General features: G+C 38.3%; 1 protein-coding gene across 21 annotated transcripts in view; it reads left to right on the top strand.

Moving 5' to 3' along the window:
* The window catches only part of STAU2 (staufen double-stranded RNA binding protein 2), a 325,206-nt gene that overhangs the window by 168,131 nt on the left and 129,215 nt on the right, over nt 1–27,860 (top strand). For 20 of the 21 annotated variants that reach the window (XM_054656829.2, XM_009455516.5, XM_063816396.1 and 17 more), the window contains one exon: nt 25,089–25,396. In XM_054656829.2, the coding sequence (XP_054512804.2) occupies nt 25,089–25,396 (308 nt within the window). Of the gene's footprint in view, nt 1–25,088; nt 27,811–27,860 lie in introns of those variants that run through there. The other variant, XM_063816393.1, reaches the window with a different exon arrangement.

Raw genomic sequence — 27,860 nt, 5'->3', positions numbered from 1 at the left:
GGAGCAGACTGTAATGATAACACAGATAAATATCTTGCAGAAATTCAAAGTTGAAGTATTAAGAACTACTTAATTGCTTTTCTGTGTTAGCAAAGAAACTTTACAATAAGCATAAGGAGAAAATAAAGGTAATGCTCCTAATTACTCATTCAGTTTGTCTAGAAAGATGGAGTTTTATAAAATCTTAAAAGTGTATTACAATTTGTGAAGAAACATTAACTGCTATTATTTTTAAAGAAAAATAAGCAATATTTGATGCATAATGTATTTAACACTTATATAAGTTATGAAGCAAGATAATGAACACCCATGAACCCACCGCCCAATTTAAGAACTAGACATTACCAATATATTTACCTTCACCTTTGTTCTCCTCTTTCATATCCCCCATTGGCTATGCCTCCCCCAGCAGAAGTAGCCACTATCTCTGAATTTTATATGTAGTCGCCCCACCCTTTATTCCTCATAATTTCATCAAATAAATGAGTCCTTATCAGTATTTATTTAATTTTGCTTTTTTTTTAAACTTTAGAAAAATAGCGTCGTATGGTATATTGCCCTCTGGAATTCTGCCCTCTCCCGCCCCCCACTTAAGATTGCAATTTAAGATTATTTTGTTTTGTTACATAAAGTATTTCATCCACTATGTGAATATCCCATAATGATTTATCCATTCATCTGTTGGTCCACAGTTGGGATATTTTCAGGATTTTGTGATTATAAACAATATTATTATGAACATTTTTGAACATTTCTACGGGTGCACATGTATAAGAGTTTCTGGGAGTGAAATATAATATGTGTAAGTTCAAATTTACAAGAAATACCAGTTGTTTCATAGTGGGAGGGCCCTTCAAAGCATCTAATTTTCCATGCTGTAACAAGTAGAAATCTTTTATCATTTTTTACCTTCAATTTCATTTTTGATAATGAATTTAGTTGAAGTTTAGTTCAAATTCCACTATTTCATTAATTTTATTTTTCATTTTCTATTTTTACTGGGGTTTTTGAATGGGGAAAAATTAAAAATGCAAAACAGCTGTCCGTATTTTTTGTCCTCATTAGTGCAGTGGCCACCCTGACCTTCAAGCAAGTAACTTGTGGTTGTTTTTTTGTGTGTGTATTGTCCCAGAATTTATATATATGATTTATATACATATGTATAAATGTATATGCATTTTATACACACATATATACACACACAAATTCAAATATATATTATTCAATCCCCCAGCCTTTTGAACATGCTGTTCTACCCATTTTTTTTTAGCTTAACAGTATGTCCTGAAGATCCTTTCCTATTGATATGTATAGGGATTTATTATTATTTAATCAATTTTTCACAGATGGATATTTAGATTGTTTATAGTATTTTCCTATTATCTTCCATGTAAAAACCTCATACATAAGTAATTTTACGTATGTGGTAGCATATTTGTTGGAGAAATTCCTACAAATGGAATTACTCCATTACAGAGTATGTATCCTTTTAATTTTGATGGATGTTGCCAGAGTACTGTCAATAGACTGAATCAGTTTACGTCTCTACCATCAGTGTAGGAGATTTCCTGTTTCCCTACAGCTTCAGGAACACAGTGTGCTATCAAAGTTCTGAATCTTTGCCAATTTGATAGTTGAAATATGGTATTCAGTATAGTTTTATTTTGCATTTCTCTTATTAAGAATGAGACTATGTATTTGGTAGATCTATGAGCCATTGCTATACTTTTTCTGTGAATGACATAACCATATCTGATGTCCATTTGGAAATTAGATTGGTTAGTCTTTTTCTCTCTCTTTTTTTTTTTTTTTTTTTTTTACTTGGTAGGACTGTGTGCCTTTATGACATGAAAATTCTTTTCTGTTTTCTTTTAAAGTTTGGTTTTTCTTTTTAATATATTTGAATGACATTTTAAAATAGTCTTTTCTTTTATAGCATGTGTAAGTTGGGTATAATAAATAATACCTTTCCGACTCTGAAATTAAAAACATTTCTTTATTTTTATTTTATTTATTTATTTTATTATACTTTAAGTTCTAGGGTACATGTGCACAATGTGCAGGTTTGTTACATATGTATACATGTGCCATGTTGGTGTGCTGTACCCGTTAACTCGTCATTTACATTAGGTATATCTCCTAATGCTATCCCTCCCTCAGTCCCCTACCCCATGACAGGCCCCAGTGTGTAATGTTCCTCACCCTGTGTCCAAGTATTCTCATTGTTCAGTTCCCACCTGTGAGTGAGAACATGCAGTGTTTGGTTTTCTGTCCTTGCGATAGTTTGCTCAGAATGATGGTTTCCAGCTTTATCCATGTCCCTACAAAGGACATGAAGTCATCCTTTTTTTTATGACTGCTTAGTATTCCATGGTGTATATGTGCCACATTTTCTTAATCCAGTCTATCATTGATGGACTTTTCGGTTGGTTCCAAGTCTTTGCTATTGTGAATAGTGCCGCAATAAGCATACATGTGCATGTGTCTTTATAGCAGCATGATTTATAATCCTTTGGGTATATACCCAGTAATGGGATGGCTGGGTCAAATGGTATTTCTAGTTCTAGACTCTTGACGAGTGGCCACACTGTCTTCCACAATGGTTGAACTAGTTTACAGTCCCACCTACAGTGTAAAAGTGTTCCTATTTCTCCACATCCTCTCCAGCACCTGTTGTTTCCTGACTTTTTAATGATCGCCATTCTAACTGGTGTGAGATGGTATCTCATTCTGGTTTTGATTTGCATTTCTCTGATGGCTAGTGATGATGAGCATTTTTTCATGTGTCTTTTGGCTGCATAAATGTCTTCTTTTGAGAAGTGTCTGTTCATATTCTTTGCCCACTTTTTGATGGGGTTGCTTGATTTTTTCTTCTAAATTTGTTTAAGTTCTTTGTAGATTCTGGATATCAGCCCTTTGTCAGATGGGTAGATTGCAAAAATTTTCTCCCATTATGTAGGTTGCCTGTTCACTCTGATGGTAGTTTCTTTTGCTGTGCAGAAGCTCTTTAGTTTAATTAGATCCCATTTGTCAATTTTGGCTTTTGTTGCCATTGTTTTTGGTGTTTTAGTCATGAACTCCTTGCCCATGCCTATGTCCTGAATGGTATTGCCTAGGTTTTCTTTTAGGGTTTTTGTGGTTTTAGGTCTAACATTTCAGTGTTTAATCCATCTTGAATTAATTTTTGTGTAAGGTGTAAGGAAGGGATCCAGTTTCAGCTTTCTACATATGGCTAGCCAGTTTTCCCAGCACCATTTGTTGAATAGGGAATCCTCTCCCCATTTCTGTTTTTGTCAGGTTTGTCAAAGATCAGATGGTTGTAAATGTGTGGTATTATTTCTGAGGGCTCTGTTCTGTTCCATTGGTCTATGTCTCTGTTTTGGTACCAGTACCCTGCTGTTTTGGTTACTGTAGCTTGGTAGTATAGTTTGAAGTCAGGTAGCATGATGCCTCCAGCTTTGTTCTTTTGGCTTAGGATTGACTTGGCAATGCAGGCTCTTTTTTGGTTCCATATGAACTTTAACGTTGGTTTTTCCAATTCTGTGAAGATAGTCATTGGTAGCTTGATGGGAATGGCATTGAATCTACAAATTACCTTGGGCAGTATGGCCATTTTCACGATATTGATTCTTCCTATCCATGAGCATGGAATGTTCTTCCATTTGTTTGTGTCCTCTTTTATGTTGTTGAGCACTGGTTTGTAGTTCTCCTTGAAGAGGTCCTTCACATCCCTTGTAAGTTGGATTCCTAGGTATTGTATTCTCTTTGAAGCAATTGTGAATGGGAGTTCACTCATGATTTGGCTCTCTGTTTGTCTGTTACTGGTGTATAGGAATGCTTGTGATTTTTGCACATTGATTTTGTATCCTGACACATTGCTGAAGTTGCTTATCAGCTTAAGGGGATTTTGGGCTGAGACAATGAGGTTTTCTAAATATACAATCATGTCATCTGCAAACAGGGACAATTTGACTTCCTCTTTTCCTAATTAAATACCCTTTCTCTCTTTCTCTCTCCTGCCTGAGTGCCATGGCCAGGACTTCCAACACTATGTTGAATAGGAGTGGTGAGAGAGGGCATCCCTGTCTTGAGCCAGTTTTCAAAGGGAATGCTTCCAGTTTTTGCCCATTCAGTATGATATTGGCTGTGGGTTTGTCATAAATAGCTCTTATTATTTTGAGATACATTCCATCAATACCTAGTTTATTCAGAGTTTTTAGCATGAAGGGCTGTTGAATTTTGTCAAAGGCCTTTTCTGCGTCTATTGAGTGAATCGTGGTTTTCGTCTTTGGTTCTCTTTATGTGCTGGATTACATTGATTGATTTGCATTTGTTGAACCAGCCTTGCATCCCAGGGATGAAGCCAACTTGATCGTGGTGGATAAGCTTTTTGATGTGTTGCTGGATTCGGTTTGCCAGTATTTTATTGAGGATTTTTGCATCAATGTTCATTAGGGATACTGGTCTAAAATTCTCTTTTTTTGTTGTGTCTCTGCCAGGCTTTGGTATCAGGATGATGTTGGCCTCAAAAAATGAGTTAGGGAGGATTCCCTCTTTTTCTATTGGTTGGAATAGTTTCAGAAGGAATGGTATCAGCTCCTCTTTGTACCTCTGGTAGAATTCAGCTGTGACTCCATCTGGTCCTGGAATTTTTTTGGTTGGTAGCTTTTAATTATTGCCTCAATTTCAGAGCCTGTTATTGGTCTATTCAGGGATTCAAGTTCTTCCTGGTTTAGTCTTGGGAGGGTGTATGTGTCCAGAAATCTGTCCATTTCTTCTAGATTTTCTAGTTTATTTGTGTAGAGGTGTTTATAGTATTCTCTGATGGTAGTTTGTATTTCTGTGGGATGGGTGGTGATATCCCCTTTATCATTTTTTATTGCGTCTATTTGATTCTTCTGTCTTTTCATCTTTATTAGTCTTGCTAGCGGTCTATCAATTTTGTTGATCTTTTCAAAAAACCGCTTCCTGGATTCATTGATTTTTTTGAAGGGTTTTTTGTGTCTCTATCTCCCTTAGTTCTGCTCTGATCTTAGTTATTTCTTGCCTTCTGCTAGCTTTTGAATGTGTTTGCTCTTGCTTCTCTAGTTCTTTTAATTGTGATGTTAGGGGGTCTATTTTAGATCTTTCCTGCTTTCTCTTGTGGGCATTTAGTGCTATAAATTTCCCTCTACACACTGCTTTAAATATGTCCCAGAGATTCTGGTATGTTGTGTCTTTGTTCTCATTGGTTTCAAAGAACATCTTTATTTCTGCCTTCATTTCGTTATGTACCCAGTAGTCATTCAGCAGCAGGTTGTTCAGTTTCCATGTAGTTGAGTGGTTTTGAGTGAGTTTCTTAATCCTGAGTTCTAGTTTGATTGCACTGTGGTCTGAGAGACAGTTTGTTATAATTTCTGTTCTTTTACATTTGCTGAGGAGTGCTTTACTTCCAACACTGTGATCAATTTTGGAATAAGTGCGATGTGGTGCTGAGAAGAATGTATATTCTGTTGATTTGGGGTGGAGCATTCTGTAGATGTCTATTAGGTCCACTTGGTGCAGAGCTGAATTCAATTCCTGGATTTCCTTGTTAACTTTCTATCTCGTTGATCTGTCTAATATTGACAGTGGGGTGTTTAAAGTCTCCCATTATTATTGTGTGGGAGTCTAAGTCTCTTTGTAGGTCTCTAAGGGCTTGCTTTATGAATCTGGGTGCTCCTGTATTGGGTGCATATATATTTAGGATAGTTAGCTCTTCTTGTTGAATTGATCCCTTTACCATTATGTAATGGCCTCCTTTGTCTCTTTTGATCTTTGTTGGTTTAAAGTCTGTTTTATCAGAGACTAGGATTGCAACCCCTGCTTTTTTTTGTTTCCCATTTGCTTGGTAGATCTTCCTCCATCCCTTTATTTTGAGTCTATGTGTGTCTCTGCATGTGAAATGGGTCTTCTGAATACAGCACACTGATGGATCTTGACTCTTTATCCAAACTGCCAGTCTGTCTTTTAATTGGAGCATTTAGCCCATTTACTAAAATCTCTCAGCATTTGCTTGTCTGTAAAGGATTTTATTTCTCCTTCACTTATGAAGCTTAGTTTGGCTGGATATGAAATTCTGGGTTGAAAATTCTTTTCTTTAAGAATGGTGAATATTGTTCCCCACTCTCTTCTGGCTTGTAGAGTTTCTGCCGAGAGATCTGCTGTTAGTCTGATGGGCTTCCCTTTGTGGGTAACCTGACCTTTCTCTCTGGCTGCCCTTAAAATTGTTTCCTTCATTTCAGCTTTGGTGAATCTGACAATTACGTGTCTTGGGGTTGCTCTTCTTGAGGAGTATCTTTGTGGCGTTCTCTGTATTTCCTGAATTTGAATGTTGGCCTGCCTTGCTAGGTTGGGGAAGTTCTCTGGGAGAGTATCCTGCAGAGTGTTTTCCAACTTGGTTCCGTTCTCCCCGTCACTTTCAGGTACACCAATCAGACGTAGATTTGGTCTATTCACATAGTCCGCTATTTCTTGGAGGCTTTCTAGATTGGGGAAGTTCTCCTGGAAAATATCCTGCAGAGTGTTTTCCAATTTGGTTCCATTCCCCCAGTCACTTTCAGGTACACCAATCAGACGTAGATTTGGTCTTTTCACACAGTCCCATATTTCTTCACTTACGAAGTTTAGTTTGGCTGGATATGAAATTCTTGGTTGAAAATTCTTTTCTTTATGAATGTTGAATATTGGCCCCCACTCTCTTCGGGCTTGTAGAGTTTCTGCCGAGATATCAGCTGTTAGTCTGATGGGCTTCCCTTTGTGGGTAACCTGACCTTTCTCTCTGGCTGCCCTTAACATTTTTTCCTTCATTTCAGCTTTGGTGTATCTGACAATTATATGTCTTGGAGTTGCTCTTGTCGAGGAGTATCTTTGTGGCATTCTGTGTATTTCCTGAATTTGAATGTTGGCCTGCCTTGCTAGGTTGGGGAAGTTCTCCTGGATAAAATCCTGCAGAGTGTTTTCCAACTTGGTTCCATTCTCCCCTTCACTTTCAGGTACACCAGTCAGACGTAGATTTGGTCTTTTCACATAGTCCCATATTTCTTGGAGGCTTTGTTCATTTCTTTTTACTCTTTTTTTCTCTAAACTTCTCGCTTTATTTCATTAGTTTAATCTTTAATCACTGATACCCTTACTTCCACTTGATCAAATCAGTACTGAAGCTTGTGCATGTGTCACGTAGTTCTTGTGCCATAGTTTTCAGCTCCATCAGGTCATTTAAAGTCTTCTCTACACTGTTTATTCAAGTTAGCCATTTGTCGAATCTTTTTTCAAGGTTTTTAGCTCCTTTGCAATGGGTTTGAACATCCTCCTTTAGCTTGGAGAAGTTTGTTGTTACCGATCATCTGAAGCCTTCTTCTCTCAACTTGTAAAAGTCGTTCTCCATCCAGCTTTTTTCCCTTGCTGGCGAGGAGCTGTATTCCTTTGGAGGAGAAGAGGCATTCTGATTTTTAGAATTTTCAGCTTTCCTGCTCTGGTTTCTCCCCATCTTTGTGGTTTTATCTACCTTTGGTCTTTGATGATGGTGACGTACAGATGGGGTTTTGGTGTGGATGTCCTTTCTGTTTGTTAGTTTTCCTTCCAACAGTCAGGACCCTTAGCTGCAGGTCTGTTGGAGTTTGCTGGAGGTCCACTCCAGATCCTGTTTGCCTGGGTATCACCAGTGGAGGCTGCAGAACAGCAAATATTGCAGAACAACAAATATTGCTGCCTGATCGTTCCTGTGGAAGCTTTGTCTCAGAGGGGCACCCAGCTGTATGAGGTGTCAGTCAGCCCCTACTGGAAGGTGTCTCCCAGTTAGGCTTCTCGGGGGTCAGGGACCCACTTGAGGTGGCAGTCTGTCTGTTCTCAGATCTCAGACTCCATGCTGGGAGAACCACTACTCTCTTCAAAGCTGTCAGACAGGGACGTTTAAGTCTGCAGAAGTTTCTGCTGACTTTTTTTCAGCTATGCCCTGCCCCCGGAGGTGGAGTCTACAGAGGCAGGCAGGCCTCCTTGAGCTGTGGTGGGCTCCACCCAGTTCGAGCTTCCCAGCTGCTTTGTTTACCTACTCAAGCCTCAGCAATGGCGGACGGCCCTCCCCCAGCCTCACTGCCACTTTGCAGTTTGATCTCAGACTGCTGTGCTAGCAGTGAGCGAGGCTCTGTAGGCATGGGACCCTCTGAGCCAGGCGCGGGATATAATCTCTTGGTGTGCCGTTTGCTAAGACCGTTGGAAAAGTGCAGTATTAGGGTGGCAGTGTCCCGATTTTCCAGGTACCGTCTGTCACAGCTTCCCTTGTCTAGGAAAGGGAATTCCCCGATCCCTTGCGCTTCCCAGGTGAGATGATGCCCCACCCTGCTCTGTGTGCTGCACCCACTGTCCGACAAGCCCCAGTGAGATGAACCTGGTACCTCAGTTGGAATGCAGAAATCACCCGTCTTCTGCATCGCTCACACTGGGAGCTGCAGCATGGAGCTGTTCCTATTTGGCCATCTTGGAACCTCCAATCAAAACATTTCTTTTAAGTTATCTTCTGGAACTCTTATAGTTTCATTTTTTGAAATCTTGAAGTCTTGATCCATCTGTTATTTATACTGAAAGTATGGACCCAACTTTATTCCCCACTGCATTGAGAGTTCACTGTTACCATATACTAAGATTATGAATTTGGTATTATTCCAGACTTTCTCTTCTCCTCTTTTCATCTAACTATTTATGTGCCAGTTTTAATCGTTGTCTTTTTTTTTTTTTTTGAGATAGGGTCTCACTCTGTTAGCAAAACTCTGTCAGTTGTGCAGTGGCATGATCATAGCTCATTGCAGACTTGAACTCCTGGGCTCAAGGGATCCTCTTGCCTCTGCCTTTCAAGTAGCTAATTTTACAGGCACGTGGCACCACACCCAGCTTTGCCCCCACTCCCCCCACTAGAGACAAGGTCTTGCAGAGTTGCCCAGGCTTGTCTCAAACTCCTGGCCTGAAGTCATCCTGCCTTGGCTTCCCAAAGTGTTAAGATTATAGGCATGAGCCACTGCACCCAGCTTAATCATTGAGTGTTTCTTGTGTTTTAACATGAGTCAGTTTAAAGTAATGTGTGTTTTAAACAAATGTGAATAAAGATGTACTTGGTCTGTAATCTTCTTGCACATACTACATGGAGTACAAGTAATTGAAAAGACAAAAATCTCCTTCCTTGGCAACAGAAATAAGAGATGTGAGAGTAGTCAAAGCATCAATTATGAAGCACTAAAATAAGCAACAGAGAACTAACTGTATGGTTGAAAACTATTAAGGTTCAGGAAGGCAGTGCAGATAGTTTCCCTAAAACTTCTTCGTATAATGTTAATGCATCATTCATTCTCTCATTTTTTTAGAAAGTATTTGTTTATTATAGTGTACCCTTTTTGGTATTATTGATGATTTCAGTAGTTTTTAAAGATGAAATTGCTTATTGAAAGACTAGTCCATATTTAAGATAAACACCACCATCCCGCCCAACTCCCCCCTCCCCCCCAGCAAGTAAGAAAAGGTGGGATGCCTGTAATCCCAGCACTTCAGGGGCTGAGGTGGGTAGATCACTTGAGGTCAGGAGTTTGAGACCAGCCTGGCCAACACGGTGAAACCCCATCTCTACTAAAAATACAAAAATTTGCCAGGCATGGTGTGGCACATGCCTATAATTCCAATTACTCAGGAGGCCAAGGTGGGAGAATTGCTTGAACGTGGGAGGTGGAGGTTGCAGTGAGCACAGATTGTGCCACTGCAGCCTGGACCACAGAGTGAGTGAGACTTCATCTTAAAAAAAAAAAAAAAAAAAAAAAAAAAAAAAAAAAGGGAGAGAGACAAATATTATTTGAAAAAAAATATCAGTTTTTTTAATCGTTTTTTAATTGTTTTCTTGTTGCCCAGGCTGGAGTGCAGTGGTGTAATCTCGGCTCACTGCAACCTCCACCTCACGGATTCAAGTGATTCTTCTGCCTCAGCCTCCCGAGTAGCTGGGATTACAGGCATATGCCACCACACCTGGCTAATTTTGTATTTTTAGTAGAGATGGAGTTTCTCCATGTTGGTCAGGCTAGTCTCGAACTCCCAACCTGAGGTGATATGCCCGCCTCGGCCTCCCAAGGTGCTGGGATTACAAGCGTGAACCACTGCACCTGGCCTTTTTTTTAATCTTAAAAAGTAAATCATATAGCACAGTATCTGGCATTGTTGGTGCTCAGTATTTGAGCAAATGCAAGAATTGCATTTTCACTTTTTTTTCCCCACTGTATTAATGATCTTTTGAGTAGTTTATAACATATAACAATTAGAATTCTAGGAATTTAGGTGTGATCCAGACCTGAGATTCTCAGCGTGGTATTGTTGGATTCAATATAATAATGGTTGGCATAATTAGTATTTCAGCAACCTAATGGAAGTAATACAGTTACTCTTAGTAGATTGCTTTGCTTTGTATTAGAATTTTATTTGAATTCAGACCTCAAGATGTTCTGAATCTCAGGTTGGCAGTCTTTGAAAGATGATTTATTATTACTTAATAAATGCAGTCTGTCTGAAAGACAGATCCTTTAAGCATGGTATACATAGAAGAAAAACAACATAAGGAGTCTTAAGTGTGAAAAGGTTGGAGAATGTCCAACCTCACATGTTTTACATACAGGAAAATTGAGGCTCAGTTGATTTTATAACAGGTCTAAAGACACTCTTAGTTAAAGGTAGTGAAGACTTGAACTCATGTCTTCTGACTCCAGGGTCTCTGCAGTTGCCACTAGACAGCACCTTTATTTCTAGATATATCATTTGCTGGTAATTAAAGGAAAAAAAGAGAATAGTGTTTTTAAGAAATTCCATTAAAATTAAGTACGCATTTTTTGAAAGAATGTTTTATATATCATGTACCAGAATCTTTTTTTATAAAACATTTAAGATGTTTTATTACATGGAAAATGTTCAAACTGTTGTTTCAGATACCAGATTGATATTTGGGTGGATCATGTAAAAACACTAAATGGCTGAGAAACTATGTGAAATGTTTGTTTTAACTATTATTACATCAGTGACACAGCCATCTACATTACTTGATTTTTCTTAAGATTTAAAAAAACTTTAGTAATAGTCAAATTTAAAAAACACTCAACAGGCTTTTTGGGTGATGTTATTCAAGTGTGTTCTTTTATTCCAAGCTTTCTGGTTTGTGTTAAGATGATTCATAGATTATTAGGGCTGAAAGAGATTTTCAAGTTCCTTAAGACTAATTCATTTTACAGATGAAGAAAGCATGATAAGGAGAATATCTGCTGCCTCAACTCAAACCCAGATAGCTGGGCTCCAGTCTGGTGCATTTACCAATGTACTATTGTTGTTTTTACTTTATTACATTTTGTGTTAATACAGAACATTAGACTTCTTTTTTTTTGCTTTACCACTAAAAAAATTAAATACAGTAAGTTCTTACTTAACATCATTGATAGGTTCTTGGAAACTACTACTTTAAGTGAAATGACATATAACGAAATCAGTTTTACCATAGGCTGATTGATATAAACAAGAGTTAAGTTCTTACAACATATTTGTGGTTAGAGAAATATCACCAGACTTCTCAATAAAGACCCAAATTGTAATATTAAACATTGAAATAAATATGAGCTTACATGTACAATTAAGAAAGTTTAATAAAAACAAGATAATTGTTTACTCAATGTGGGGTGAATAAGTGAGTGATAGCAGTCATGGTGGTGGTGGGTTAAATCAAAGTATAAATGTTTGCAAAGTGAAAATTGTAAGCAGTACTTCCTTCCACCACACAATTAAAAAACAAACAATAACAAATATGGTGGGCTCACTGAACACTTTCATACTGCATTGTTTATTGTTGTGCATTTGTGTAATGTATTAGTCTGTTTTTGCAGCGCTGTAAAGAGATACCTGAGACTGAGTAATTTATAAAGAAAAGAGGTTTAATTGGATAATAGTTCTGCAGGCTGTTCAGGATTTTGCTTCTGGGAAGGCCTCAGGAAGCTTACAGTCATGGCAGATGGCAAAGGGGAAGCAAGCACATCTTCACATGGCCAGCAGGAGAGAGAGAGCAAGCGGGGGAGGTGCTACACACTTTCAAACAGGCAAATCTTGTGAACACTCTATCAGGAGAACAGCAAGGGGGAAGTCTGCCCCCATGATTCAGTCACCTCCCACCAGGCCCCTCCTCCAACACTGGGACTCCAATTCCACATGAGATTTGGGTGCAGACTCAGAGCCAAACCATATTATATGATTATCATGCATTTTACAGATTTTAATTTTACATTCATTTGTATTCATTCAGTCATTCATTTTCTAACCCGCTTATTCCAGTTCAGGATTGAGGTTGGTCAGAGCCTATCCTAGCAGCTTAGGGAGCAGAGGCAAGAACCAACTCTGGACAGGATGTCATTCCATTCCAGGACACATGTGCACACGCATGTGCACACACACACACACACACACACGACACTCATACTGGGACAACTTAGACCTGCCAGTGAACCTAATATGCATATCTTTTAAATGTGGGATGAAACTGGAGGACCTGGAGAAAACCAGTGCAGATATGGGCAGAACATGAGAACTCCACATAAGACAGTGGCCCAGGTGGGATTTGATTTTTTTTCTCATCAATATTATAACAAAATGATGTTGAACAAAACAACATTATTTGAGGACCCACTGAGTATATTTTCTTTTTTTTTAACTTTCATTTTTTAAGTTCAGGGGTACACATGCAGGTTTGTTATGTAGGTAAACTGTGTCATGGGGGCTTGTCATACAGATTATTTCATCAGCCAGATATGAAGCCTAGTACCTGTTAGTTATTTTTCCTGATCCTCTACCTCCTTCCACCTTCCACCCTCCACCCTCCACCCTCCACCCTTCACCCTTCGATAGGCTCCAGTGTGTGTTGTTCCCCTCTATGTGTTCATGTGTTCTCATAATGTAGCTCCTACTTATAAGTGAGAACATGCAGTATTTGATATCTGTTCCTGTGTTAGTTTGCTAAGGAAAATGGCCTCCAGCTCCATCCATGTCCCTGCAAAGGACATGATCTCATTCTTTTTTATGGCTGCATAGTATTCCATGCTGTATGTGTACCACATTTTCAACAAATGGTGCCGGGAAAACTAAATATCCCAGGTATCCAAAATATGCTGGCTCTGTCAGCACTCCAAGTGAAGCAAGACAAAAATTAGTCCCTTGGGAAGCCCTCCGAAAACCTAAAATGTTGGATGCACATTCCACTCGCCTTTACCCCAAGGGAGAAGTTGTGATCTGGAATGCTCTCTCCCGGCACTAAGCTATGTGGCACTAAGCTATGCTGACTTATAGGGGGGTGGTGTGGGTAAAGTGAAATTGTTCTTACATGTTTCAGTGTGGCCATTCTTGGCTTTGTGCTCATCTGGGGTACTGCAACTTCTTAACTGGATTCTGGAATTCTCAAAAAGGTATTTTGGTCTGTATATCATTGTTAAACCAATGTATGAGTTAGGAATAAGGGCTGGGACTTCCTGTTCTACCATCTTGCTGGTGTCACCCAAGACTTCTTTTTTATTAAACTTTTTATTTTGATGGCCAGGCATGGTAGCTCACGCCTGTAATCCCAATGCTTTGGGAGGTTGAAGTGGGAGGCCAGGGGCTTAAGACCAGCCTGGGCAACATAGCAAGATCCTGTCTCTACAATAAATTTTAAAATAATTAATAAAAATTTTATTTTGAGAAAATTGTAGATGCACATGCAGTTGTAAGAATTAATACAAAGAGATCCTATGGACCCTTTGCCTTGTTCATCTCTGGTAACATCTTGCAGAACTATAGTACAATATCACAACTAAGGTATTAATATAAATATGATACAGAACAGTTCTGTCACCATGACAGTTCCTCATGTTGTGCTGTTATAGCCATACCCTCTCCCCTACCCCCAGCCCTGGATTGAGTGGAAATTCTGGTCCCCATATGGTCTCCACTGACACCATAGTGAGGTGACCTTGTTCCCACTAGTTCTGATTCTCCTTTATTCTCTCCTGACACCACTCCAGCACGGAGGGGGGTTGCATCCTATTACTGCTAGGTGGGGGTAGAAGTTTAGCGTCCCTACATGATCTCCACTGACACCACGGGGCTAGGATGAAAGTCCAAGCTGCCTACTCAGTTTTTTCTGACACTTCCACATCAGGGAAGTTGGGGAGAGTTGTTGCAGCTTTGCAAGGGTGAAAGTCCCTCTCTGCCTTTGATACATAGATAAAAGTGGGAGAACACGTTTTTTTGTGTGTATTTGGCTGGACTAAGGTGTGTTTTGTCTAAATTTTCTTTCTTGCTAGTCTGCTTCTTTCCTGGTTCTAAAAAGTGAATTTGTTATTTTTACAAGAAAATTTAAAAGTTGGATAAGTACTTTATATATATATATTATTTTAAAAATACAGTTTTTGAGATGAGGTTTTGCTGTGTTGCCCAGGCTGGTCTTAAACTCCTGAGCTCAAGCAGCCCTTTTGCCTTAGCCTTCCAAAGTGCTGATTATAGGTGTGAGCCACTGCACCCAGCCCAATACTTAATATTTATACAGTTCCAGTTAGTTGTTTTTATTAATAATATTGTGGATTCTTCCATAAGTTTCTGAATAATATATAATAGACTGAATAATAGACTAATGTGTAGTAAATTGTTAAATCATAATTAGATCATATAAGGAGAATTGTAAGAAAGTGTTTTGTGGGTTAAGTTCTTTCATCCTAAGGCTGTGCTTAAGTTTTTCTTTGTGTGAACCTAATATTTGAATTTATTTTCTTCCCACAAACAAAATTGTGAAAATAGCCAAGCGCATTATTTTTACATTTTTCCCAATGGGTGGTTTTACAGTGAGAAAAATCTCGGTCTCTCGCTCTCTCTATCTTTTTTAAAGAGACAGTGTGTCCAAGCTGGAGTGCAGAGATGCCATTATAGCTCACTGCAGCCTTGAACTCCTCTGCTCAAGGGATCCTCCTACCTCAGCCTCCTGAGTAGCTGGGACTACAGGTGCATGCCACCATGCCCAGCTAAAGTTTTAATTTTTTATGGAGACAGCACCTTGCTGTATAGCCCAGGCTGGTTTTGAACTTGTGGCCTCAAGTGATCCTCCTGCCTTGGCCTCCCAAAGTGTTGGGATCACAGGTGTGAGCCACTGCACTGACCTCCATCTTTTCTTTTACTATGAGAGGGGAGACTGAGGTTCATTGAGCCTAGAAAATAGGTCTGAAATGAAGAAATGAAGTTCAATATCTTGACAGTTTCTTGTCTCTATCATGGTGTTAGAATATTTCAAGAATCTAAATGCCCAGAACTTCTTAAATGTATAGATATAAGAACAGTAGTTCTTGGTTTGTTATTTGTTTTACTACTGAAAGGTAGTTATACTTGCTGACTGTAGCCGGATGCCTGGATACTGCCCCAACACCTGCCACTTACTGGCTGTAACTTTAAGCCAGTCATATCACCTGTGTCTTAGGGCCTTCAAGTGTAAAATGGGAATATTCATAGTCCCTACTTCTTGAGGGTCATTGTGAGGATTACTAAACTAATATATGCAAAGCATTTGGAACAAGCCTGATATCTAGTAAGGACTCTGAGTTTTAGCCAGAATTATTATTGTTATTGTATTGTACTATTATTGTATTGTGAGCTGTTTGCAGGTATTGACTAGGAAGCAATAGGAATCCTGGCAGAGGAGTATTGTGGTGCAGTGTTTGGAAGCTGCTGCGGTAGACATTTCAGTATGTGTTTCTTCCTGCTGAGAGATCAGGTCACTTTTGTCATATGTCAGACTTATATAATCCATTTTTTGGTGTTTTTCTGTCGTAGGGAAATCATAACTAATGGAGTTTTTCTGAGAAGAAGCATAACCAAGAAGAACGATCTTTATTTTACGAGCAACATTTTAACCCCACTTAAATAAACTAAAAATTGAAGATGACTCATTATCCTCACAAGGTGCTCTCAGACATCATTTTCACAGCAACTATTTTGTCTTACTTGGTAGAAATAGTCACAGTTGTGTCTTTATTGAAAAGCTGAGCCTTGAAAAAAATTTCTCCTAAATAAGCCAACTAAGTGAAATCTTCCTTATTATTAAGATGAGTGGTGATTGCGCTTCTGGGGAATTCCTGAATTCCCCAATCACTTCCCTGCACCACAGTGACTCTGAGTCATATACAATGTGCACTGCCCTTGTTGTGAAGTCAACCTATTTCAAACTATTTAGGGGCCCTTGGATCACTATTAATAACCCCTGTGCCAGACTGTTCTTTGATTTGCATGACTCACTTTGGGCTCCAGAATCTTCTTGTTAAAGAAAATTTCTGGCAAAAGTATAAGTTACTGCATTTGTGTAAGGTTTTAAAAAAAAAGATGAATGATGAATTTATTCACCATACCCAGGTTCATATTCTTTGTTATTAAATACTTTCCATTTTCCTGTTTTAAAGAAAAAACAGCAGCCAGTCCTGAATTTGAAAACTCACTCGCACTTTTATTTGACTAAGGTACAAGCTTTCCAAAGGCATTTCCCAGTTCATCATAAATTGATCTTTAAAACATTTTTGAAAAACCTTTATTGCTGTTATTTCTGTTCATTTCTGGTGTTTTGAGGAATATGTATTATTTACTATTTTGTATTCCTCCTTCTTCCTCTTGGAGGTGTGCTGGATGCTATGTCATGACCTGGGATTCTGCCTTTTTGGGGGCAAGAGTGGACTAAGTGCATTTTCCCGTTGGTACTGTGTTCACCAAAAGGCAAACATCTTCCTGAAAAGTTCTTTGTCAGTAATTTTATTCATAAACATTCACCAAATTAAGAACCCTTCACATACATCATTATGTTAAATGTAGCAAAAAAAAAAAAAAGGACCAATAAAATGCACAAATTAATAAAATCAGTGCTTCCGTTCAACTCTAAGGGTAAGAGCAAGGTTGATTTTCACCACTGTTCAGGATATGCTTTTTGAGCACATTAAAATACATCATTTTGGCCAGGCGCGGTGGCTCACGCCTGTAATCCCAGCACTTTGGGAGGCCGAGGTGGGCGGATCACGAGGTCAGGAGATCGAGAACATCCTGGCTGACACGGTGAAACCCCGTCTCTACTAAAAATATAAAAAATTAGCCGGGCATGGTGGTGGGAGCCTGTAGTCCCAGCTGCTCGGGAGGCTGAGGCAGGAGAATGGCGTGAACCCGGGAGGCAGAGCTTGCAGTGAGCCAAGATGGCGCCACTGCACTCCAGCCTGGGGGACAGAGCGAGACTCTGTCTCAAAAAAAAAAAAAAAAAATCTGTTCAGTAATGACTCTTTTTTTAGTGTGTCTTTTTTGTTTCCAAGGTGATTCTGAAACTGATCTTAAGAAGAAACCTCTAACAAATTATTTACCTTTTTTTAAATTTTTTCATTGTTTTGCTCTTAGCTAACATTTTCTCTTTTTAGTTTTCCACAAGAGTTTATATTTTGCATTGTTGATTTTTGATATCATAAGTAGTATATATTTGGCTTAAAAATTAGGCAGAACTAAGGGTCTGAGGGCCTCATCTGGAAGACCAGATTTGCAGTGAGCTGTGTGTAAAAGAAGAGGTGGAGTCACATACAAATACTACCTGTTTAATTTGATCCCAACAACAGGGCAGCAGGAAGGGGGATTTCTGTAGCTCACATCAGTCTAGTAGCTAAAGATCATGCCAAGGGTGCATTCCACCTGTCCCTGACCTTCAGGGACATGACCATGGTGGTCCAGTAGGCTCCCTTGGGTCACATGTACTCTTACCTAATACGTGGCCTCAGGCTACCCTGGGAGAGAACAAGGTCCCGGCTATGAGGCCCACACTGTCATCAGGATCTCCCTTGCTTTCATGTAGCTAAAAGTCAAGCACCCAGAGCCTGGGGAGCCAGGGCCTGTGCATTAGGCAAAGGCCGTGAGCAAAGTTGTCAAGGAGCAGGCATTGCCAGTGCCAGCCCTGCTTATCCTCAGAGCTATATCTAGGAATGGTGATGCCGCCAGTCCTTCCCACTTTGGTGTCCCCATCACCACCCTCTTCTGGGGTCTCTATGTTGAGGGAGAGGCCCAGAGCAGCATAAAACGGTGCTTTCAAAAAAACTTTTAAAAGTGTAATAATGATAGACTCACAAGAAGTTGTAAGAATGGTACAAAGAGGTTGCATGTACCCGTCACTCAGCTTCTTCCAGTGGTGATGTCTTATATAACTACAGTACATTTTCAAAACCAGGAAATTGTCATAATACAATGAACTAGACTACAGACCTTACTTGGAGCCTACCAGTTCTCATATAAATGATTTTTAAAAATCACTAGAGACGGATAATCATGCTGTTGTTCATAATTTTCTCACATTTCCTGTTTTGAACCAGAAGCCCCTGTTTCTAGTTCTTAAGAATTTTTAATTATAATTTTTTATTGTGAAAAACTCACTGTAGCAAAGTGGGCCTGAGTATTATTGGATATTTGGGTATTTATAAACAAATTTATAGTCCAACATTGTTGAGGCGTAAATTCAAGCTGGCAATGGAAACAAAGTTTTTTTTTCCAAAGCTTTGCTGTGAAAAATGAAAAGAAATTATTTTATTGTGAAATAGCTATGCCCATTCCAAGAACTTCCAGAGAAACTGGGAGTTCCAGTGGAGTGGCAGTAACCATTTGGATCAGTGGCATTATCTTTCTTGCTGCCTGGCTTGCCGTGTTTTAATACCTCTGATACCACTTGCTACTGACAAACACTTATCTTCTTCAGCATCTCTGAAAGAGTTATGACGTCAGTGATCATTGAAAGGCAAGGTTCTCCTAAGTTCGCTTATAAAACCTTTTAAGAGCTCTCCAATTCAAAAGTCCCTCTTCTTACTGGAGCTCCATAAAGATGCTCCAGGAAGATTTGTGTGCCAGAGGATTCATATACCCATCTGAAAGAAGCACAGATCTACTGAGCAAAAACATGTCAAGTGGGTACAATAGCCTGGCGTTAAGATATCACAGTCCCTGGCAACTTTAGACCTTTAAAATCATATATAAACTCTGTATACTTCAGTGAGATTTTGGTGAGCTCATCTCTGGAACATCTAGGGACAACCATCATGACATGGGTCATCCTTGGAACCAATCTGGGCAAACCCCGGGCATTTACTTACTGGATTAAGCCTTAGGGGTTTGGAGCTGGTGAGATGTTGCATTTAGTTTCCTACCTGTTCTTTTAGGAGGCTATTTAATGTAATGGTTAAGTATTCAAACTCTAGAGACAGACTGCCTGGAGTCAAATTCTAGCATTGCTGCTTATTATCCGTATGACCTTGGGAGAGTTTCATATCTTCTCCATGCTTCAGTTTTTTTCATCTCTAATATAGGAAAATAATAATGCCCATTTCATATGGTTGTTATGGGAATTAAATGAGAAGTAAAGTACTAGAACAGTGCCCATGTTGTATCTGCATTGTAACTGTGTACTGTAGTTATAGACTGTACCAAGATGGGAGCATCAAAGGCAAAACCAGGGACAAAAGATAGATGATGGCAGAATGGGTTCAGGACCTCTTCAGATAAAGGGTGAATGAATATAATGGATGTTACAAGCCTGAGCGAGGGAAGTGTAGTGGTTGAAGTCCATGAGCAAAATTGAGGTCAAAGAAGGCACAGACCTAAAGTAGCTACATGAGAAAAAGTTTATCCTGAGCAGTAACCAAACAAAAATAAATTAACATTGAATTATTGTAGAGTGGCAATGATTATTTAGAGTAACTGAAACCTGTTGTGGGAGAAGTGTGGGAAAACAGTCACATCCTACTAATAGAAGTATGAACTGGGGTAGTTTTTTGGGAGAAACCTAATTAGCAAAATAAGGTCCTTAAATATGCATACTCTAAATTACTCTTTGATTCTACTTTTAGATCTTTATACTATTGAAAAGCGACTTAAATTTACAACAGGAAGATCCTAAGTGAATTAACACCCATCCAAATACTGTTACTGATGTTCAAGTTAAAAGTCATTCAGTTCTTGACCACATAAATCTATGTTTTTATGCTATTTCTATGACTAGTCTGTTAGTTGAACTCTGTAGAAAGTAATCTTTATTTGTGAAGAAAAGTCCACTTAGGCTTTACTGTAGAATAAGAGAGCTTGAACTCCACGTTCTTATGCTGTGAGGTAATGCCTCTCTTGAGTGTGGAGAGCATTTTTGTTGCTTTATAATATTGCTATTGGCAAACCCATTAGTCCTGTATAATAACAATACTGAAGTAATGCTGTTAAGTTTCTTGATTTTTTAAATTGAGTATAGAAGTTAGAATTATAACATTTAAGTTATTCTTTAAACTAAAATATATGTAACGTTTATGCAGATAGTAAAAAACAAAAATCAGTAATATGACACTCCGTTTATCAAATTGGCAAATTTTTTTTACAACTTTATTGAGGTATAATTGAAGTATAATAAACTGCACATAATGTCTACAGTTTAATCAGTCTTGACATTTTCCTCTCACCAAAAGATTTCTCATGCCCTTTTGCAATCTGTCACTCCCACCAGCTCCACTCCACAGACAACCACTGACCTGCTTTCTGTTACTGTTGATAACTGGCAAAGATTTTTTTTTGAGACAGAGTTGCCTGGGCTGTAGTGCAGTGGCGTGATCTTGGCTCACTGGAACCTCCACCTCCCGGGTTCAAGCGATTCTCCTGCCTCAGCCTCCCAAGTAGCTGGGATTTCTGGCGCCTGCCACTACGTCCAGCTGATTTTTTGTATTTTTAGTAGAGACGGGGTTTCAACATGTTGGCCAGGCTGGTCTCGAACTCCTGACCTCGTGATTTGCCAGCCTCGGCCTCCCAAAGTGCTGGGATTACAGGCATGAGCCACAGCACCCAGCCTTAAGATTTTTTATAGTAATTTCCAATACCAAAATAGGAAACAAGATACTTTCATATATCTCTGTGGGCGTCTGGTATCGGTACAGCTTCTTTGGAGGGCAATTTGTTAAGTGTCAAAAACTCTAAAATATCCTTTCAGCTAGCAATTCCGCTTCTAACTTGAGGAAATAAATTTTCATGTGAATAAGGATTGAGTTACAAGAATGTTCATCACTGTGTTTATAATTGCAAAAAACTGGAGATAAATTAGATGTCTGATAATATGGAATTGTTTTAAGAAACAGTTCATATAATGACATTTTATACTTTTAGTATTAGTTGTAGAAATATATTGTTTTATAAACAGTGACAGGATCATATTGTATTCCTATGTATTTAACTTGTTTTTTCAAGTAAACAACAACTAAAAAGTGCATAGATAAAACAGGATTAAAAACATATCTTTAAAGCAAAATGTTGAAAGTAATGTCCTTTGGCTGATGAGATTTATCTTAACTTTTTCCAGTACATAATGTTTTCTTGTAAAAAATTTATTGAAATTTTTTCCTGATTATAAAAAAACTAACACATGTTAATGTAGAGAATTTGAAAGCTAACATAAAGGAATAAAGAAAATACATAAAATAGGATTGATATACAGTCATCCCTTGATATCTGTGAAGAATTGGTTTCAGGACACCTTATAGATACCAAAATCCACAGATGCTCAAGTCCGTGATAGAAAATGGCAATGGCATCATATTTGCATATAACCTATGCACATATTCCAGTATACTTAAATCTTCTCTAGATTATACAACATCAAATATGATATAAATGCTATGTAAATAGTTATTGTATTAGTTTTAAAATTTGTATTGTTTTTATTGTTGCATTATTTTTTATTTTGTGTGGGGTTTTTTGTTGTTGTTTTTGTTGTTGTTGTTTCTCTTTGCAAATGTTTTCTATCCACAGTTGGTTGAATCCAGGGATATGGGACTCATGCATGCGGAGGACTGTCTGTATTATTTTAAGCTATTTAAAGTTTTTTTTAAAAAACTTACAAAACTCTTTTATACTTAATGGCATCAGGATAAAGTTCCCTGGACCCTGGCCCCTGCGTGCCCCCACCTGCATTTGCAATTCTGACTCTCTGTATGCTCTTGTGATAAGGCATGGCCTCAGGTTTCCTAGAACACAAACTCTCCAGGTCCCTGCCCTTGCTCCTGCTGGCCATCTGCTCTCCAGGACTGTATTCTCCTCATCCTTTGAAATTTGCTGTCATCGTCATCTCCAGCAAGCCTTCCCTGAGCTTTTAGCACTTCTCCTTTCCCATTCCCACTGCTCTATACACCTGTCTCTAGTGAGACCCCTATCACATTGTATTATCCATTTTCGTTCCTCTCCTGATAGACTGAGCATGACTTGAGGTCAGGACAGTATTGGTTGGTGCGATGCCTGAAGCTTAACTAGCACAATAGCAGTTGGAGCTTAACTAAGAGAGTATGTGCATGTGTGTAACCGAACAATAGAAATAAAGATGTGTTGGGATCAAACAGCCTGGAGTATTGGATATATCTGTGTAACTGGAGCATGGGATCTTCATGAAATATTTCGTAGATGAAGATAGAGAGATAAGTAGGAGCCAGATTATTAAGGGCTTCCTAGGTTATCCTAAGGAGTTTGGGTTCTATAGTGTAACTGATAAACTGGTGAAAGACCTTTAAGTAAGAGAATGTTCTAGCCTTGGCAAGATGGTAGAATAGGAAGCCCTGGAACACAGCAATTCAACAATAATTTATAGGCAGATTTTCTTTGTGAGAAATCCAGAAACCAGTTAAGAGGCTCCTGTATGCCGGGTGAGCATGAAACCAGCCAGATCTTAATTGGCAGGGAAATTCAAGATACCCTCATGCCATAATCCCTCCTCACAGTGCAGTGCCATACAATCAGGACAACCACCCTCCACCCCCAGCTCCCAGCTTCTTTCTGCCTAGAAGGGGAAAGATGTATACCACGCATCCAATGCCTTAGCTTTTCTGGGGCTACCCAGAGGACTGGCTTCTGTCTGGCCAGTCTCAGAGTGCTGACAGGACATGGCATATTTTAGCAACCCCGGGGCCAATGAAGAAAGAGGTGGCTGGTGGTGGTGGTCACTGTAACCATCCCCTGCTCAGCCCAGCACAAAGCTAACTGTTGAAAAGCTTCAGCTTTCAGCTTTTTCCTGGAGAGGCAAAGAGGTGCACCATGTATCCAATGACCCAACTTATCTGGGAGTTGCCTGAAGAATTGGCTTCAGTCTTGCTTGCTTCAGAGCTCTGATGGGACTGAGACAAGCAAGGGACTGATGCTTGGGGACTGCCAAGAACAAAGAAAGTGGATTAGACTAGCATAAAAGTTTGAGAGGCCTCCAGAATCTCTGTCCAGGCTGATTGGTTAGGATCTTCTCCAGTATGAGGCCAGTTTATGAATACTAGGAGAAGTGGTTGTCTTATGTAATGTGCAGACACAAACACAGAGAATCAAGGAAAAATGAAGAAACAGGAAAACATTTTCTAAATAAAGGAATGAGGTAAAACTCCAGAAACTGACCCTAATGAAATGGAGATATGTGATTTACCTGATGGAGAATTCAAAGTAATCCTTATAAACCTTCCCACTGAGGTCTGGTGAACAATGCATGAAAAAAAGTGAGAATTTCAACAAAAAGAAAACTTTAAAAAGTACCAAGCAGAAAGCATGGAGCTAAAAAATACAATAAATTGAAAAAGTTACCAGAGGGATTCAATAGCAGACAATGTCAAGCAGAAGAAAAGATCATCAATCTCAAAGACAGGTCATTGGAAATGACTGAGTCAGAGGAGAGTTGGGCTAGCCTCCAGCATTTCCCAAAGTGTTAGCTGTTTTATTCATGCTATGTTAAAGGCTTGGACAAAAAGTAAACTCGGGAATCCTGAGTTAAACCAAGTTGAATAGATTTTTGTTCTTTGAGTTTTCTGATTCTTCACTATGCTAATGTGTATTTTTAATTTCACAAAAGGCATTTGTATTATGTAATTTGCATTATTTTCAGTTTTTATTTATGGAACCATTTTATTTGGGGACCATGTTATAGAACACATTTTGGGAAATGGACACTGAGAATACTAGCAGCAGAGAAACATTGAAAGCTTGAATCAGAAGGTTAGCATCAGGAGAGGAAGGGGCAAGAACAGGAAATTAAGTTGTGTCTCTCAGAGCACATTCTTTATGAGTGGTGACTTACCAATAATTTTAAAAGATAATATCATTTGAGAGTTATTGATACCTGATCAAAAGATAAGAATAAGCAGTTTGAAATGTGGTTTGAAACTTCTCTGAGACAAATGATAGTCAAAGGAAAGTGCTTCTCTAATATGGTTTAAGCTCCATCAACTAATGACATAGCCCCCACTCCTCTTGATTTCAGAACCTGTCCATGGCCTGGCTTGAATTAATGCACTAGATAATCCCTACAATGGTCATATTCTTGAGATGTTTGAGCAACACGATAACTTCTTGCTTATGAGTAAATCAGAGATGGTTGCCAGGAGTCTAGGTTGGGTCATGAGCAGCCACATGGTAGTATGAGCAAAGCAAGTTAGAGACAGTGCTAGTTTTGAGATGATACCCATTTGCTTTTTTATGTGTTCGTGAGTTAGAGTTGTCTGTGGGACATCCTTGTGGAGGTGAGAGGATCACTAGGCTGTTGAATACATGCATTTGTACCTCCAAAGAAATTTGGACTGATTCAGCCTTTATTTTACCTGATGTGCCTCAATTGCTTTATGTGTTGGGGTTTCATGCCTCTTTTATGAGATATAAAATATTAAATTGCAGGGTGGAGACACTGCACATTCCTGATTTTCTGCCCCATTATACTTCCACACATTCAGTTTCCCTTGTCCCTTTATAGCTTCACTACTACACATAAGTCCCATTGAAACCACTTTTTTTGGATGTTTTTAAACCTCTAATTTTAGGAAAATTGAAACAGACATTATTCACCTTTCAATAGAAGCTGCAATTGCCTCTACAGTATGACAAAGTTACTTGTTTGGCAGTGTTTCTCATTTCTTTGTTACTACACCAAGTAAAGCCATTGAGTTAATAATGCTATGTTTCTATTTCAATTATTTTAAGTGTAATAACAGTGTTCTTCATTTTATTTATAGCTCCAAAAGGAATTCTTCATTTGTCTCCTGATGTTTATCAAGAGATGGAAGCCAGCCGCCACAAAGTAATCTCTGGCACTACTCTAGGCTATTTGTCACCCAAAGATATGAACCAACCTTCAAGCTCTTTCTTCAGTATATCTCCCACATCGAATAGTTCAGCTACAATTGCCAGGGAACTCCTTATGAATGGAACATCTTCTACAGCTGAAGCCATAGGTTTAAAAGGAAGTTCTCCTACTCCCCCTTGTTCTCCAGTACAACCTTCAAAACAACTGGAATATTTAGCAAGGATTCAAGGCTTTCAGGTATGAATTAAAAGCAAAAACAAAAAACAAAACAATTCATTAGCCTCAGATTCTTCATCTGTATCCATCACAAGGCTCATTCTTGCCTGGTAGTATGGCCTACATGCCACTTACGTTTTAAGTTATTTAGGAACACAAAGGACAGACAAAAAAGCCATATGCACATGCCTCATTTTCTCTTATTTTTGATCTATCTAGTAATTCTTTTGCTGCCTGTCTCTTCTCCATTTTCCTTCTTCTTTTTTAAGCATTTTTCATACTCTTCACTGTCTTCTATTTGGTCTTGATTAGGTGCACCTATCTCTTCGCTCTGTCTTCCACAAACAAAAATTCTGCCTTCAGACATTTGGTGTTAGTATTTCACACTCAGTTCTCCCTTTTTTTACATAAGGATTGAGTTCTTTTTTATGATGATTTTACCTTTATAGCAATTTTGAATTTTGCATTCTGTTGCTAGTATTGATTCAGGTACACCATTAAGATACAACATTCTAGAAGTCTGTTACCTTAGGAGTTAATTAAACATGATATTTGAAGAATAATGAAATGCTTTATAGTTGTTTGAGGCATAACAATGTGTATTTGTTTTACTGGATCATGTCTTGAACTGACTAGGGAGGGTAGCACCTGCCTCAGATAGTACCAACAATTCTGTTTCACTGGGTAGTCTACAACTAGCTTATAGTTTAACTTAACTTGTTGTGTATGTGAATTTAGGGATGGAAACTTTTTTTCCCCTATTTATTCTTTGTTTCCTTCTGGGAAAAAAACCCACAAAAATCAGCACTCCTTTATGGATACATTGGAGCTTTTGAAAGAATTGTAAACTCTAGGAAGGGGAAATATCTGTGTCTTGATTTCTTAGTTGCCTTGAAAATCATGTACTGAACTGTAACCGCTAACTTGACTGGATGAACTACAGTTTGCTTGTGTGTAGAGAGTGTATTGCTTCCTCAGATTTCACTGTTTTCATCTCCTTTTCCATCTTAGTCTTTATTCCTTAAGACCAAAAACTGTAATATCCTTTAGAAATGCTCTAGAAGATCTGTATTGTGTAGAATGATCATGTATTTATAAATATTTTACAAGTTTAGATTATAAAATGAAAAAGAAGGTCATGTGTTTTGGAGGGTGTTTTGCATGTTCGGATTTTTTTTTCCCTTCACCGAACCCTTCTGATTCTTTCAAACTATTGCCAGGTAGTTGTTAGTGTTTCTAATTGGACTCTTAATATGAACTTAAAGAAGCTGTTACCAGTTATTGGCTCTGTCATCTGAAATTTTAACCACTTAATTTAAAGTTACAATTTTAGAATTTGTTTTTGTTGTTTTACCTTAAGAAACACAATAAATCACTGTTTAGAAAAAGATCTCAATTTATATAAAGTATTGGAAAAAAGCTAAGTAATTTTTAGTTCTATCTATAATCTCCGTAGGATGAATTAGAAATAAATTGTGATGAAAAGAAATTCACTGCTTATTTATGAATCTAATCATTTAGAAATGTCTGAGAGTAACACTGCATTCTTATAGAAACAAAGCACAAATTGCATTCAAGCTCTGAATTGATTTTTTGCTTGGAGCTGTTGTTACAGTAGATGTAATTTTGCTACCAGAATGTCTTAATTTTTTTAATTTGTTTTTATTTCTAAGCTCTTGGCAATGACAATAATTATAATTTTAACATATCTTCACTGTAGTCAACATGTAGAGTCTGCTTCCCTCATTATTGCATTGCTAAGGCCTTTTTAAAAAGCTTATGCTTACATAATATACTCTTTTTTATGGACACGTTATATGTTTCCAAATCTGTGTATTGTGATTTTTACATACTAATGAATATAAACAGGTGATTTTAAAATATTACTGTGCTTCTTTGGTTGAATGAGCTGGTATTGATGTAAAATACTCTGTCACTGATGGACCACTACGTGCAGCTAAGCAGTGAGCAGAATCTCCGGGAAATGACTTAGTCTGGCCACATGCATAGCCCATCTTCATAATGTCGCAGCAGAAGGTTCTTTGTGGTTAAAAGTTTTAAAGCCTATTTCTTTATAGGTAACCCTCTCAGGTATATTTACCTGGTAGAAAAACATGTAGATTGTTTCTGTTACTTAAATGTTTTAATTGGACTGTAGTTTAGAAATTATAGGACCAGCTTGTTACAGATTATACGCTATTCTGTTACTTTTATTTCTGAAACTTAAAAACAATAAATTCTTTTTCTGTGTTTCTAGGTTAGAACTTTTTTATTTTATTGCACACTGAACAGATACTGTTGCTTATTGGATATTGTGTAAACCCTTCTTTGGCTTTCCTTGCCCATTGCAATTTGATTTAAGCCTACTAGAGCCATTGTATGTGACAGCTATATTGTATTACAAAGTAAAAATATATGAGTGTATTGAAAACAAAGTTGTTTTAACTTTTAATTTTGTTTCATCACCCAGTCTTTAATTTGAATT

The sequence above is a fragment of the Pan troglodytes genome, chromosome 7, assembly GCF_028858775.2.
Source record: "Pan troglodytes isolate AG18354 chromosome 7, NHGRI_mPanTro3-v2.0_pri, whole genome shotgun sequence".
In the NCBI taxonomy this organism is placed as follows: Eukaryota; Metazoa; Chordata; class Mammalia; order Primates; family Hominidae; genus Pan; species Pan troglodytes.
This window is presented reverse-complemented; position numbering and strand designations above follow the sequence as displayed.